At 36.2% G+C, this 18,303-nt stretch overlaps 1 protein-coding gene across 1 annotated transcript in view; it reads left to right on the top strand.

The window, feature by feature from the left end:
- The window catches only part of LOC127634602 (sodium channel protein type 4 subunit alpha-like), a 192,123-nt gene extending 175,492 nt beyond the window's left edge, over positions 1 to 16,631 (top strand). Inside the window, exons 23-27 of the mRNA XM_052114210.1 lie at positions 857 to 910; positions 2,525 to 2,662; positions 2,741 to 2,845; positions 2,923 to 3,193; positions 10,305 to 16,631. Of these exons, the coding sequence (XP_051970170.1) occupies positions 857 to 910; positions 2,525 to 2,662; positions 2,741 to 2,845; positions 2,923 to 3,193; positions 10,305 to 11,542 (1,806 nt within the window). The 3' untranslated portion in view covers positions 11,543 to 16,631. The remainder of the gene's footprint in view (positions 1 to 856; positions 911 to 2,524; positions 2,663 to 2,740; positions 2,846 to 2,922; positions 3,194 to 10,304) is intronic.
- Positions 16,632 to 18,303: the final 1,672 nt, after the last annotated feature.

Here is an 18,303-nt window from a genome sequence, read left to right as displayed (position 1 = left end):
AAGCAGTTTTCATAGCTATCTTATTTACACCCCAGAGATATATAATGCCAAATCAGAAAAAAAGTTACATTTTCATCAGTTTCTATATAATGATACCAAACACTTGACCCTCCTTTTTTTGCCTTTTTCTCGATGGTATGCCAAAACCTCTCCTTTGAAGTATGTTTGTAATAAAGAACAGTTATTTTCCCAGCAAAAAGTGTCACTTTGTTTAAATTAATAACCAGATAAAACTATATTGCCAAGAAAGCATGTTTTGTTTGGAGCATTTCAATGAGAGTCTGTATGAACAGCACACAGTACTACTGGACAAAAGTCAAAGTGGACTTTGATAATGTGGGCGCGGGTCACCAAACGCTACCTGAAGTGCTTAAGGCTACATTTGTGACTGGATCCCCCATGCGTCGCTCCTGTTCCTTCCTGTCGCTGCTTTTGTACAGTCGCTGCCCACCTCTGTCTGTCCAAGTGTGCGAATCAATCAACAAGTCAGCGGAACTTTATTTTTAGCCGCTGGTGCCATTAAAAGGAAGTTTGTGCTCAGCACTTCACTCCTCATTTTAACTTAGTTGCTGTGGTAACCTAGCAACAAGTCACTTAGTTCCTTTCCATCACCTACGTTTGACTTTGCCCAATACAAACCTTTCATTTGCATCTGGAAATAGTCGCCCTCGGCCATTCACAAAGCAGGGTAATTACTGGTAACTAAGGCCAATAGAGCAACTGTAGTGATTTCTGCCACTCCAGTCTTATAAACAGTATTTTCTGAAGACTTTAACACAACAGTATACAATAATAATGCAGACATGTGACCTCCTCTATGGAGACATATATTCACCTGCTCTTTTTTCTGTTCAAGGCCACTTTTAAGGGCTGGATGGATATCATGTACGCCGCAGTCGACTCACGAGCCGTAAGTGATGTTTTTCACTCATAAATGGTGTTTCTTCAACTTTGTGGACTTCTAGAAATCTCTCAATGTTTTTGTTTGTTTGTCTGCTAACAACATGTAAACATGTAATAATTATGTAATACTTATTAATATAAAAAAAATATTATATAATGTTAAATAGCCAAATCTTTACATAAAAGACATTTAAAAAGTACCAAAATAAATTCTTAATATGTGCTTTTAATGTAATAATAAATATATATATAAACATTTTGATAACCATTTATTAATTCTATAACTTAAAATAAATTCTTAATTTGATTCATTGTCATTTTAATTATTTTTTATTTTTTTACTTTTTTAAATAAAAAATATTGATGTTTAAATAATAGTATAAATTATAATAGTTTAATTTAATTATTAAATATATATTATGTTAAATCATAATAATATATTAGCATTGAAGTGTCACATACCTAAAAATGAAGCTTAATTCTAAAATAATACAAATATATCAAATACTGCAAAAAATTATTTTCTTATCCAAATATTCTTAAAAAAAAGAAATACATTATACAACTAAACTACATTGATTTCAGAGAGAAAAAATCTTTCTAAGTTGTCAACTTAATAAAATATATTTATATTAAATAAATAATATAAAATATGATATAATATAATAAATTAAATTAAATATAGTAATAAACTAAATTAAATAAATTAAATATGATATAATAAAATATAATATAATAAACTAAATAAAATAAAATATAGTATAATAAACTATATTAAATAAATAAAATATGATATAATAAAATAAAATATAATATAATAAACGAAATAAATTAAATTAAATAAATAATATAAAATATGATATAATATAATAAATTAAATAAATAAAATAAAATATAGTACAACAAAATAAATTAAATAAATTAAATATGATATAATAAAATAAAATATAATATAATAAACTAAATAAAATAAAATATAGTATAATAAACTATATTAAATAAATTAAATGAAATATAATAAATTTAAATATGATATAATAAAATAAAATAAAATATAATAAACTAAATTAAATAAAACATAGTATAATAAACTATATTAAATAAATTAAATTAAATATGATATAATAAAATAAAATATAATATAAAATATTATATAATAGAATAGAACATAATCAAATTAAATAAAATATATTTTCATGGTTTAATATTGAAACTCTGGGTCTGAAGGCTAGAATAGTCAAATCTATAAATAAAATACAAAGTATCAAAAATAAATGATGAAGGCCTGATAAAAAGTTTTCAACTCATAAGTTTTAATGATTAAAAAAAAAATGCTAATAATAATATTAGTACAGTCGGTTAAAAGTGAACCCCTGGGACATGAAGAATCACCCGTATAAAGAGTTTTTATTTATGTAATGACCATATACGATGATGCAAAATAATATATTTTCTTAATAGTTTTTATGTCTTCTTTTCTAGTAAAAATCTGCTTTAAGAGAACATTATCCCATTCTAGTGAAGCTGAAACGACAGTCTGGGAATGCAAAATACTGCCACTAAATAAATGACCATCAAATGAAGATTGAACTGACAGTGTTTGTGATGTTCTGTGAAACAGGTGGAGGAACAGCCCATTAAAGAGAACAGCTTGTACATGTATCTGTACTTTGTGATCTTCATCATCTTCGGCTCGTTCTTCACTCTCAATCTCTTCATTGGTGTCATCATCGATAACTTCAACCAGCAGAAACGAAAGATAAGTTTTAGACGCAAAGATGATTCACTGAATGTTAAGAGAATGTAGTGCGATGATAACAGTGCAGTTTCTCTGTACTTAGGTGGACAGGATATATTCATGACGGAAGAACAGAAGAAATATTATAACGCCATGAAGAAACTGGGATCCAAAAAGCCACAGAAACCGATCCCAAGACCTCCTGTGAGTCACGTGATCTTTGACAAATCAATTGTGAAATCAATGAAAACTCAAATGAACTTATGAACTCTTCTTCGCAGAACCCAATTCAAGGATTCTTCTTCGACTTGGTGTCCAAACAAGCATTTGACATCATCATAATGCTGCTCATCATATTTAACATGGTCACGATGATGGTGGAAACAGACGAGCAGTCTCCGAGCATCGAGTACATCCTCTACTATGTTAATCTGGCCTTCATCATCCTCTTCACCACCGAGTGCATCATTAAAATCATCGCGCTGCGCTGCTACTTCTTCACTGTCAGCTGGAACATCTTCGACTTTGTGGTCGTGATCCTCTCCATCGTGGGTAAGTAGACAAACGGGACATTTAATGCTACAATAATCTGAAAATCTGTCTCAAACACGTCAATATTACTTCTTATTCTCCCGAAAACCATTTCAAAACATTCTGCAAACAAGAACAATTTATTGAGACGCTAACTGAACTTCAGAGAACATATCTTTATCACAGACAGACAGACAGACAGACAATAGATTAACAGACAGAAAAATAGATGGACAGACAGATGATAGACAGACAGACAGACAATAGATTAACAGACAGAAAAATAGATAGACAGACAAACGATAGACAGACAGATAATGGACAGACAGACAGGCAGATAATGGACAGACAGACAGACAGACAATAGATTAACAGACAGAAAAATAGATGGACAGACAGACGATAGACAGACAGATAATGGACAGACAGACAGACAGACAGACAATAGATTAACAGACAGAAAAATAGATGGACAGACAGACGATAGACAGACAGATAATGGACAGACAGACAGACAGACAATAGATTAACAGACAGAAAAATAGATAGACAGACAAACGATAGACAGACAGATAATGGACAGACAGACAGGCAGATAATGGACAGACAGACAGACAGACAATAGATTAACAGACAGAAAAATAGATGGACAGACAGACGATAGACAGGCAGATAATGGACAGACAGACAATAGATTAACAGACAGAAAAATAGATGGACAGACATACGATAGACAGACAGACAGACAATAGATTAACAGACAGAAAAATAGATGGACAGACAGACGATAGACAGGCAGATAATGGACAGACAGACAGACAGACAGACAATAGATTAACAGACAGAAAAATAGATGGACAGACAGGCGATAGACAGACAGACAGACAATAGATTAACAGACAGAAAAATAGATGGACAGACAGACGATAGACAGACAGATAATGGACAGACAGACAGACAATAGATTAACAGACAGAAAAATAGATGGACAGACAGACGATAGACAGACAGATAATGGACAGACAGACAGACAGACAATAGATTAACAGACAGAAAAATAGATGGACAGACAGACAATAGACAGACAGACGATAGACAGACAGACAGACAGACAGACAATAGATTAACAGACAGAAAAATAGATGGACAAACAGACAATAGACAGACAGACGATAGACAGACAGACAGACAGACAGACAATAGATTAACAGACAGACGATAGACAGACATACGATAGACAGACAGACAGACAGACAATAGATTAACAGACAGAAAAATAGATGGACAGACAGACGATAGACAGACAGACAATAGATTAACAGACAGAAAAATAGATGGACAGACAGACGATAGACAGACAATAGATTAACAGACAGAAAAATAGATGGACAGACAGACGATAGACAGACAGATAATGGACAGACAGACAATAGATTAACAGACAGAAAAATAGATGGACAGACAGACGATAGACAGACAGATAATGGACAGACAGACAGACAGACAATAGATTAACAGACAGAAAAATAGATGGACAGACAAACGATAGACAGACAGATAATGGACAGACAGACAGGCAGATAATGGACAGACAGACAGACAGACAATAGATTAACAGACAGAAAAATAGATGGACAGACAGACGATAGACAGGCAGATAATGGACAGACAGACAATAGATTAACAGACAGAAAAATAGATGGACAGACATACGATAGACAGACAGACAGACAATAGATTAACAGACAGAAAAATAGATGGACAGACAGACGATAGACAGGCAGATAATGGACAGACAGACAGACAGACAGACAATAGATTAACAGACAGAAAAATAGATGGACAGACAGACGATAGACAGACAGACAGACAATAGATTAACAGACAGAAAAATAGATGGACAGACAGACGATAGACAGACAGATAATGGACAGACAGACAGACAATAGATTAACAGACAGAAAAATAGATGGACAGACAGACGATAGACAGACAGATAATGGACAGACAGACAGACAGACAATAGATTAACAGACAGAAAAATAGATGGACAGACAGACAATAGACAGACAGACGATAGACAGACAGACAGACAGACAGACAATAGATTAACAGACAGAAAAATAGATGGACAAACAGACAATAGACAGACAGACGATAGACAGACAGACAGACAGACAGACAATAGATTAACAGACAGACGATAGACAGACATACGATAGACAGACAGACAGACAGACAATAGATTAACAGACAGAAAAATAGATGGACAGACAGACGATAGACAGACAGACAATAGATTAACAGACAGAAAAATAGATGGACAGACAGACGATAGACAGACAATAGATTAACAGACAGAAAAATAGATGGACAGACAGACGATAGACAGACAGATAATGGACAGACAGACAATAGATTAACAGACAGAAAAATAGATGGACAGACAGACGATAGACAGACAGATAATGGACAGACAGACAGACAGACAATAGATTAACAGACAGAAAAATAGATGGACAGACAGACGATAGACAGACAGATAATGGACAGACAGACAGACAGACAGACAGACAGACAATAGATTAACAGACAGAAAAATAGATGGACAGACAGACGATAGACAGACAGATAATGGACAGACAGACAGACAGACAATAGATTAACAGACAGAAAAATAGATGGACAGACAGACAATAGACAGACAGACGATAGACAGACAGACAGACAGACAGACAATAGATTAACAGACAGAAAAATAGATGGACAGACAGACGATAGACAGACAGACAGACAGACAGACAATAGATTAACAGACAGAAAAATAGATGGACAGACAGACGATAGACAGACAGATAATGGACAGACAGACAGACAGACAATAGATTAACAGACAGAAAAATAGATGGACAGACAGACGATAGACAGACAATAGATTAACAGACAGAAAAATAGATGGACAGACAGACAATAGACAGACAGATAATGGACAGACAGACAATAGATTAACAGACAGAAAAATAGATGGACAGACAGACGATAGACAGACAGATAATGGACAGACAGACAGACAGACAGACAATAGATTAACAGACAGAAAAATAGATGGACAGACAGACGATAGACAGACAATAGATTAACAGACAGAAAAATAGATGGACAGACAGACGATAGACAGACAGATAATGGACAGACAGACAGACAGACAATAGATTAACAGACAGAAAAATAGATGGACAGACAGACGATAGACAGACAGACAGACAATAGATTAACAGACAGAAAAATAGATGGACAGACAGACGATAGACAGACAGATAATGGACAGACAGACAGACAGACAGACAATAGATTAACAGACAGAAAAATAGATGGACAGACAGACGATAGACAGACAGATAATGGACAGACATACAGACAGACAATAGATTAACAGACAGAAAAATAGATGGACAGACAGACGATAGACAGACAGATAATGGACAGACAAACAGACAGACAGACAATAGATTAACAGACAGAAAAATAGATGGACAGACAGACGATAGACAGACAGATAATGGACAGACAGACAGACAGACAATAGATTAACAGACAGAAAAATAGATGGACAGACAGACGATAGACAGACAGATAATGGACAGACAGACAGACAGACAATAGATTAACAGACAGAAAAATAGATGGACAAACAGACAATAGACAGACAGACGATAGACAGAGACAGACAGCCAGACAATAGATTAACAGACAGAAAAATAGATGGACAGACAGACGATAGACAGACAGATAATGCACAGACAGACAGACAATAGATTAACAGACAGAAAAATAGATGGACAGACAGACAATAGACAGACAGACAGACAGACAGACAGACAATAGATTAACAGACAGAAAAATAGATGGACAAACAGACAATAGACAGACAGACGATAGACAGACAGACAGACAGACAGACAGACAATAGATTAACAGACAGAAAAATAGATGGACAGACAGACGATAGACAGACAGACGATAGACAGACAGACAGACATACAGACAGACAGACAATAGATTAACAGACAGAAAAATAGATGGACAGACAAACGATAGACAGACAGATAATGGACAGACAGACAGGAAGATAATGGACAGACAGACAGACAGACAATAGATTAACAGACAGAAAAATAGATGAACAGACAAATGATAGACAGACAGTTAATGGACAGACAGACAGACAGATGATAGATAGACAGACAGCCAGACAATAGATTAACAGACAGACAGAAAAATAGATGGATAGATAGATGATAGACAGACAGGAAGGCAGGTAGACAGACAGACGATAGACAGACAGGCATACAGACAGATAATGGATAAATGATAGACAGACAGGTAATGGACAGACAGTCAGACAAACAGAAAATGGATAAATGATAGACAGATAGATAATGGACAGACAGACTTACCACAGACAGACAGACAGACAGACAAATAGATTAACAGACAGAAAAATAGATGGACAAACAGACAATAGACAGACAGATGATAGACAGACAGACAGACAGACAGCCAGACAATAGATTAACAGATAGATGATAGACAGACAGATAATGGACAACAGACAGGCATACCACAGACAGAGAGACGACAGATTGATGATAGATAGATAGACGAGAGACAGACAGGCAGCCAGACAGATAATGGATAGACAGACAGACAAATAGATGGATAGATAGATGATAGACAGACAGACAGATAATGGATAAATGATAGACAGACAGACAGATAGATGACAACAGACAGAGGATAGACAGAGACACAGACAGATAATGCATAAATGATAGACAGACAGACAGATGACAACAGACAGAGGATAGACAGAGAGACGTGTAATGCATTACATTTGAATGAGTGTAATCAGATTACAGTTACTGGCTTTCAATGTAAGTATTTACTTTTAAGTACAGTCTTGGGTTACAAATATTTTAAAAAATATATTATTTCTATGTAATGTGAATTCATATGTGCGTCTGTAACAATAAACAACAAGAAAATAGATCAAAAATAGAGCTTAAAAAGTGTTTTAGAAAGTAACTTAAAAGTAAAGTAATTATTAATATGATTATAATTTAAGAGAAGTATTAATTTGTAGGGGATTACTTTTTTTAGTAACTTACCCAACACGGACCTTTAACAGTAGAGTTTAGTCTCTTAAAATGTGCTTTATTGTTACAATATAATTGTATTAAAATATTTAATAATCCTTTTATAATAAATAAATGATACATTAATAATATAAAGTACTATTATAATATATTATTATGTTTAATGCTACAATTATCCGTGTCTAATAATCTCAAACTCTGCAAAAAAACAATTTTTAATGACATTTTTTGTCTTGTTGTCCAGTAAATATATCCAAACATCCTTAAAAAATTATATTTAAAAATATATATAATTTAAAAAAGACTAATTTTGCAACATTGTATTATTGTTGTCATTATTGTTATGATTTATATTTGTATTATTGGTTTTGTTATGATTATTATTTATACCATTTTTCTTAATATTTGTGCATGAGTCCACCGAACGGTGGCATTAAAATGTAGAATATGTCTTTCTCTGTGACACTGTACAGTAGATTTACAGTGTGTCCTCGTCTTGACATATCAAGGTCTATAGACGTTTAGTGCAATCCTGTAACACTTCAGTGACTTAAAAATACCCAGCTGATGCTTCAGTGATAAAGCGGGGCAGTTTTCAGAGTATGACCCTGATAAAGGAATAGATGGGGATGTTGGGGCCAGCAGTGACGAAGAGAAGATCGCTTTAGGTGAAGGTAATTTCAGCAATCAAGACTGTCAGCTCAGGTGATTAGCCAGTGATTGAGATGAAAACTTGACATGGTTTTGTGTCCTGACCCCCTTCTGCGGTCTGTATTTCAAGGGGGTTAAAACCTTAACGACTCGTGATCAGTCAGTTATTGTAATTGGCCATTTAGGTTCTTGCGGCCATGCATGTTTTGCATTGACACTTAAAGAGATAGTTCATCCAAAAATATAATTAACCCCTTTTCCACCATCGGGCCAGTGTGAACTAGGGTTCAGCTGGTCAGCCAGGGCCAATAGCCTTAGACATCGAGCCACGAGACCGAAATAGATCTGCGTTCCCACCATCAGGCCAATAGCCCCGCAGCGTTGCCCTAAAACCAGCCCTTAATATGCCACCCTGGTGCCAACGTCTACAATCCGCCAACTCCACAAGCAAGAAGGAAACTCAAGCTGAGGTATTGAAGACTCTGGAGACGAGCTATCCCTCGAAATGAACAGAAAATGTCATTTTTCCTGCACCTACATTTACGCATTTGGCAGACGCTTTTATCCAAAGCGACTTACAGAGCCCTTATTACAGGAACAATCCCCCCGGAGCAACCTGGAGTTAAGTGCCTTGCTCAAGGACACAATGGTGGTGACTGTGGGGATCAAACCAGCAACCTTCTGAGTACCAATGTATTATACAGAGCACTTATTACAGGGACAATCCCCCCGGAGCAACCTGGAGTTAAGTGTCTTACTCAAGGACACAATGGTGGTGACTGTAGGGATCAAACCAGCAACCTTCTGATTACCAGTTATGTGCTTTAGCCCACTACACCACCACCACTCCTGTACTGTGGTGCGCTGGAAACACAACTTGGCAACTATACACTTAATCACGTCTTTGTTCGGCAGCCGTGCACATTTTCATCAGCCCAAATATTTAGAAGAGCCCTGATTTTGTCTATTGACCAGTACTGACGATTCTCCATTGATCCGTTGATCTGTTGAGGTAAGCGGGGAGCTAGATATGAGTATATTGGTGCTGAAACCTCAGAGCTTCCTCTGGGCCAAAGGCTGTTGATCCAGAGGAAGCCCCAAGGAGTCACAATGAAGCCCTAGAAGTGACAGTGGGAATGCAACTGGCACTAGCTCACCCTCATTTGGCCCGATAGTGAAAACGCGGCTATTTGCTCACCTTATATTGTTTCAAACCCATATGCCTTTCTTTCTGGGGGGAGTAAATGACAGATTTTTCCTTTTGGGTGAACGTAATGTGTAATGTGTAAAAAAATGAACTAACAAGTGTCTTTTTCTCATTCCAGGTATCGTTCTTGCGGATATCATCGAAAAATATTTCGTGTCACCCACACTTTTCCGAGTCATTCGTCTGGCTCGAATCGGACGAATCCTTCGACTCATTCGAGGAGCCAAAGGAATAAGAACGTTGCTCTTTGCCTTAATGATGTCGTTGCCCGCGTTGTTTAACATCGGCCTTCTGCTCTTCCTCGTCATGTTCATCTACGCCATTTTCGGCATGGCCAACTTCGCCTACGTCAAGAAGCAAGGTGGCATCGACGACATGTTCAACTTCGAAACGTTCGGTAACAGCATGATCTGCCTCTTCCAGATAACCACATCGGCTGGCTGGGACAACCTGCTGAACCCCATCCTAAATAATTCCCCAGAGGAGTGTGATGCAAATATACCCCACACGGGTACAAACGCCCGCGGTAACTGCGGCAATCCCTCGGTGGGCATCACCTTTTTTGTGACCTACATCATCATCTCGTTCCTCATCGTGGTCAACATGTACATTGCCATTATTTTGGAGAACTTCAGCGTGGCCACAGAGGAGAGCACAGAGCCGTTGAGCGAGGACGATTTCGAAATGTTCTACGAGGTCTGGGAGAAGTTTGACCCGGAGGCGACGCAATTCATAGAGTACTCCAAACTCTCGGACTTTGCCGACACGCTCTCCGAGCCGCTACGTATCAGCAAGCCCAATAAAATCAAACTAATTTCCATGGACCTGCCTATGGTGAGTGGAGACAAGATCCACTGCCTGGACATCTTGTTCGCGTTCACCAAACGCGTTCTGGGCGAGTCGGGCGAAATGGACGCCCTGAAACAGCAAATGGAGGAGAAGTTCATGATGGCCAACCCGTCCAAGATCTCCTACGAGCCCATCACCACCACTCTCAGGCGTAAACAAGAGGACGTGTCTGCTATCATGATACAAAGAGCGTACAGGAGACATCTGATGTGGCGACAGTTGAGACAAGCCTCGTTGCTTTACCGTCAAATCAACACACCGGGATCTGCCAAAGAGGACGATGATGACGAAGACGGTACGCCGGAAAACGAGGTCCTTGCAGCCTCGATGATGGACAACTATGGACCTGAAGTGGAGATTTCAGAGACGCTGTCTTCGCCGCCATCGTACGACAGCGTAACGAGAGCGACTAGCGAGCTTTTCCAAGCTCTAATCCCAGAATCCAGGAAAACGGACCTGAGCGAAACTTTTCCAACGCCCGACAGAGATCGTGAGACGTTTCTGTGACGACGAAACACTCTTGGACACAATTCGAGTTGGACGTCTTTTTCTTTTGTTTACTGAATGTAACATAGCGCAAATGACACAAAATCATACACGTGGTTGTGCGTTAAAGGTTTTTGTAGAACATGCTATCGAAACATTTTCTCGGTTCATGTTTTGTTTGAATATACAAGGGGAAAGTGTCACAGACATGCTCACTACCCATGCATATGTCAACGCTCACGGTTTGAATGCATGAACGAGATCAGTAGATGTAATCAAGGACGTAATAATAATATACAAGATTGAAAGGAACACAGTTTATCGACAAGTCCGCCTACGGTCTTAAAATGGGGTGATTCCTATTAGCAATTACGTAGAAGAAAACCGAAGGACAATCCTAGCGATACATCCATGTAAATGTTATCGGTCCGTCGTAGATTCATAATCCACACCATTTTTGAAAGCACGACGATTACCTCTTTCTGATTTGTGTCACTAGCGATGAAAAGGCAGCAAAAATAATTGGGTAATATTTGACACATTACATTTTAGCTTGAGTATTTGCACTTTCTGTTTGCCACATTGTGTTTGTTGTTTTGTCTCCCGGATATGAAAGCCAATTCTTGTTTATGAAAAGTCATTATAAGGTGCAAGTTATCAAGACTAGTAAAAGACAATCAAACACGCACCAGGTCTCCGCTTAAACCCTGTCTTTACTCACTTCTAGGGAAAGATTGCACATGCTTATTTTCAAATGATCAATTACGCTACACATTTGTTTCTATTGTGAAGTATTTATTTTGCATGTTAAAACTGCATGGTATGGAGGGAAGACAAGTTGAACACTTTCTTTTTACGGCTGATAATTGTTTTGCACACTATACGTTCAGCAATAATTTGCTACATTTAGGTATAAATGATCATTACGATATTTATTGGAATTCAAAACGTGTCAAAGTTTCTACTGTAATGGCCTCCAGCTGTAACTGTGGCTTATATTACTAGTGAATAGCACATGTGCTTTTTCTATCTCAAACTCACGTTAGGAGATCAGTCCGCTTGGACGCGGGTTGGCAGGTTTGGTGAAGGGCTGTTTTATGTAGCAATAGATCCCAAGTGTGCCTGCTAGAACTTAAATCCTGTGTTTATAATTCATTCATCTTTTGTAAATCATTGCAACACACTCCTCACCTTAAATGGCGTCGAACTGAAAGCGTTCTATTGGCATGTTTATGTGAATTTGTGAGTATTTATGTGATGTCATAACATTGTTCCTCTACATCCCATACGGAAATGACCCGTAGTTTTGGCATGGTGATTCCGTCGAGATAACAGACTCTGTGGTTGTTTTAACAGTAAAACCGTAGTAAACATTCATAAGGGATTTTCACCCCTATGTGAGAGGAACCACCGCTGACATCAGAAAACACAATGACGAGATTCTGAAAGTGTCTTACCCCGATTGAAGGAGATTTCTAAAGAAAATGGTTTGTAACACTTTACAATAAGGTCCTATACGTTAGCGTGGAATGTTCCGGGTTCAACACAAGTTGAGCTCAATCGACAGCATTTGTGGCATAGTGATGATTACCGCAAAAATGGATTTCAACTCAAATTTCAAAGCAAAAATCGGCTTTGGATGGAGAAAACGGGGCCGTACATGTTCAAATATAGCCGCAAGACAATATGTGCGTTAACGTGATTTTAGTGGAATATCCAGTTATATCCAATTTTGCAACTTTGTTGCATTGATGACGTAATGTCTTTAACCCTAAAAATCTTAAATGACCATAAAAACTCAAATGTAAACAACTTTTATGAATGAATGTAAGTGCTTTTATACAATGATAAACTTCACACTTTTGCATTTTTTATTATTTTTTTTTTTTTTGGAAAAGGAGGATCGAGTCGAAATTAATTTTTGTGGTAATCAAGACTATGCCGCAGATGCTGTCGATGGAGATGAACTTGCATTGAACCCGGAATAGTCCATTAATGCATTAGGTATCATAAAGGAACAATATATTAACCTTGGTTGATTTATGAAATACACTACTGTTCAATGTTAGTGTATGTTACAATAATAAGTATTGTTCATTGTTAATTCGTGTTGTTTAATATTAGCATATGCAGCTTTATTGTAAAGGGTTACTAAATGTTCGTAGAGTAGTTTGGCAGAAACTATTATGGCAATGGTCATTTTTAAGGAATCTCTGAAGAGTCAAATTTGACATCTGTTTTGTGAAATGAGATGCAAGCAAATTCCCAAAGCATTTAGGAAAAATAATTGGCAAAGACTATTATGGGTTTTTCGATGGCTGATATCTAAAGAGCAGGATGGCCGTTATATACATAATACAATTTAACAACAACAAATTAGATGTACACCAAATTTCTTAAGTAAAACATTTATTTTATGCTATATTAACTCAAATGTGCTTAGGCACTGAAAACAGAAATTGTTTACTATCCAATGACAAATCTATTGTTATATTCGGCCAATGCTAATAATCGCAAAACAGCCAAATATGGTGCAATTAATTGGACTAGATGATATATCAGTGGATCACTTGTCTAGACTTCCACTCCAGTGATCTGATTCATGCATCAGTTTTCCATCAAATTCCAAAGTGATTTCAGTCCACTTTGATACTGCAATAAAATCCATAAAATCATTTTTCGAATATTTCATTACAACATGATTACATTGTATTGTCGAATGAGAGAATCAAGTTTAAATCAGTAAAGGATATCAATGTGTAAATTTTTCCTAAATTCAGATGTATGCATATGGAAATTGCTAGAATTCATTTTTAGAGGTTGACCGATAGTGGAAAAGTCCGATAACTGATTAATCGGCAGGTAGTTTTTAAAGTGATTGATTGAATGTTACAATATTTTATTAGTTGGCACAGATATAGAGGCCAGATGTAGTTACATTTTAACCAAAGTACCAATAATAATCAGATAAAAAGAAGACTGGGTACATAACGTGGTACTTTTAACTCTAAATATACCTAAAACACAACGGGGGACTCTTATTTTGAAATGAGGTAGACTTGGCACTGTTACAATGCTCCATTTTTAATATTGACCAAATTGAACATTTTATAGCCTATATGTTATTATTACTCACAATATAAGAAGTCGGAACATGTTGTATGTGCTGACGAGGGACGTTTCCATAAAGTAGAATTTTTTTTTGCATGTCCTCTCTTCAATTTAATAAACGTAATTAGAGGAACACGGAGGACTAAGAAAAACTATCGGCAACTATCGGTATAGATTTTTGCCGATAACTGATTTTTGTTTTTAAAAGCAACTATCGGCACCAATTAATCTGTAAAACCGATATATCATCTACCTATATTACTGTTAAAGAAAATTGTTTTATATAATTATTAGAGGAACATTGAGCAATTAAAATAACTATCGGCAACTATCAGTAAAGATTTTTGTCGATAACCGATTTTTTTATAGATGATAACTGGCATCTATCGGCACCGATTAATCTGTAAAACCGATATATCGTCTACCTCTATTAAAGATAAACGTTAAATGAAATTATCAGAGGAACATGGAGCAATTAAAAAAAAAAACTATCGGCAACTATGGATATTTGCCGATAACCAATAGTTAAAAAAAAGCAACTATTGGCACCAATTAATCTGTAAAACCGATATATCGTTTACCTCTATTAATTACATTTAACGTTTACCTTTAAACGTAATAGAGGAACATGGAGCAATTAAAAAAAATATCAGGCAATTATCAGTATAGATTTTTGCCGATAACCATAGAAAAACAAAAACAACTATCGGCACCAATTAATCATAAAACCGATATATCGGTCTACCTCTAAATATACACTTCATGTAGCTCAGTCAGGGTGGAAACCAGGTTTAATTGACATGAATGAAAATGAGGCTGTGAGTGAAAGAACTACAGTACAGTCTGTTCAACATGTCAAACTGTTGAACAGACTGTTCATTTTTATTTTGAATTATAACCAAAATATGGTCCGACTAACAGAATCATGCATTGGAAGGTAAACGATAAATGCATCATAAATAATTGATTAATGCTCTATTGGCATTTGTGTTTGTGAAATGGGCCGTGTCTGTAATCATGCTGTTGTCCACTTTGAAGTCAAACAAAAGTTAAAGTCAACATGAAAGCAGAATTGACCCTATTTACTTTCTTAATACGCGTTTGTTTTTTTCATTTTGACTTGTTCTGCCTCGGAAACGACTTTCTTTTTCGGCTGACGTCATCAAGCCCTTTTAATATTCAACCATCTGTCACATAACGACTTTACATGCAATCTACTTTGGGTTGCAAATGTTGACCTTCAAAACAATGAGTAAAACTATGGAATAAATGCACAGCATATCAAGAGACCGATATGAGGGGTATTTCTCTACATATTGAGCAGCATCTGGCACATGTGTAATGAACTGCCTTTGGTCAAACTGTTTTTGCACAGGAGAGAGCCATACAATTCTCCAAGAAGGTTCAAGCTTTAGTTGCGCGTTAGCCTTTAGCATGTTAAATGCAACGCATGTGTGCGCGCCCATTCTTCATGCCATGCAGTGCTGTTTTCCCGTAGCGAGGGGTTGCGGCCGAGCCGTAGTTTCGTTTCTTGTTGTGAGACTTTCAGATGGCTCCTTCACTGTGGAAGCGGAGCAGATTTGGTGTGACGCCCCCTTCCATTGAGCACTCCATAGCACACTACTCTCTCATCATCGAACAAAGCCAAAGAGTCTTTTCTGAGTCGAGATTTGTAACACAACACGTATGCTCAAAATGAAGCATTGTGTGCTGTCTTGATGTCTGCTGCCTATATAGCAAGGCAGCAAACACCCTGACACTCTAATACACATAACAATACATCCCACCAACAAATATTGGGTCAAATATACCATTTATAATTGTTTTTGGTATTGAATGAATTATAACCTATTTATACAGTAGCATTAATGGAATATTCCGGGTTCAATACAAGTTCAGCTCAGGTGATGGCATTTGTGGCATAATGTTGATTACCACAAACAATCATTTCCCTCATTAACGTGCCTCATTTAAAAAAAAAAAAAAAAAAAAAGCAAAAGCAAACATGGAGGTCACAGTAAGACTCTTACAATGTCAGTGTCATGAAGTCAATGGGGCCAATTGTTGGAGGGTTTAAAGGCAGAAATGTGAAGCTTGTAATTTTATAAAAGCACTATTACTATTAATACGGAAGCCCCCCTGAACCAGTGGAAAAAATAAATATGAATTCACTTGGTGAAAGTTTTTTTTTAGGTGTCTTAGTGCCTATGAACTACAAAAAAACAAACAAAAAAAAAATCTTTTTTTTTTTTTTTATGTTGAATTTTGGGTTTCATCTGTCAAAGAAAATCAACTATTTTTCCTCTCCAAATGTTTTGTTTCTCTCAAGAGGAAAAAGGCATCAAAACGGGCAAAGACCTCTATCTAGTGCATGTTCACATGGGACAATAAATGAAAAAAAAACACATTAGCAGCATCCATATTCCTGGTGGTGAAAGTCATCAGACATCTAGAAATATCTCCTGTTGTAATCTGAGGTATATTCATTCACTTGTGGGATGTATTAGTAGACTCTCAAACATTATATACAGTATGTTTCTTTCCTTGACTCATTGTTGTTAGAGTGTTATACAACTATAAATCAACTGATCAGGAGCCACAGCTGTCACCCGTCACCTTGTAAGATTTCATGCTTACTGATAGTGGCATCTGGTGCCCGAGGTTGGTACCGCATGCCAATTGTTAGCTAGAAAGCACAACAAAAAAAATCTTGTGTTGCCTCTTCAGGAGAAAAAAAAGCTTTAGAGAAAAAATAAATACTAATTTTTGACATAAAACTTTTTTTTTTTTAGATTTTTTAAAAAAAAAAATTTTAATAAGGGACATTTTTAGTTTTTTTTTGTAGATAATTATTATTATTAATTTTATTTTGGAGAGCGAAAAATAAATATTTGTAGAACATAGGCTCAGGAAGGCACTAAGACACCAAAAAAAAAAAAAAAAAAAGTCAAACAAATATTTTCGCACTGCAGGGCTTCCGTACATTAATTCTTCTTTTAAAACTTGTGTATTATTTGAGCTGTAAAGATGTTTAAATCATTGTTTTTTTTTTGTTTTTTTCAAGATTACAGGTTTTACAGCATTATGTCATCATAGAAAATAAGTTGTAAGATTGTCTAAGTTTCCACAGATGTGGTTATTAAGTGATTTAATCACAGTAAAATCATATTATTTATTCTTGTGTCTATACATTTTTTTTTAACAGATTTTCCTCATTCAATTTGCTTTTTTTAAGGAGTGACAAGTCGAAATAAACGTTTGTGGTGATCAACATGAAGCCACAGATGCGGTCGGTTGAGCCGAACTGTTCAAGTGTAAATCAGTATCTAAAGATTCATTATATGCATCTTCTGCTGGTAACAACACGTGAGAAATGTAAATACTATAAATATTGTTATAGTTCATGCAACATCACAAAGCATTGACTAAAGAAAAAGTTTTATATAATTATAAATGGACTATATTACCCAATATGTTTTGTGCTATGTATGTTTTATTTATTTTGCTCATTAGTGTATCATGGTGTTAGCTTAGCAGCATGCTAACTTCAGAATCGCTCAACAGTGAGATCGTCCGTCACGTTGGGAGTGCGCCTATGATCCCTTGAAATGTTGCCTAGTTAGGCAGCTCACTAAGGTTAAAGTTTAGCTACATGCTAGCATCTAACGCTT

This window comes from Xyrauchen texanus, chromosome 41 (assembly GCF_025860055.1).
Source record: "Xyrauchen texanus isolate HMW12.3.18 chromosome 41, RBS_HiC_50CHRs, whole genome shotgun sequence".
Lineage (NCBI taxonomy): Eukaryota > Metazoa > Chordata > Actinopteri > Cypriniformes > Catostomidae > Xyrauchen > Xyrauchen texanus.
Note: the sequence above shows the minus strand (reverse complement) of the source record. Positions and strands in the feature narration are given on the sequence as shown.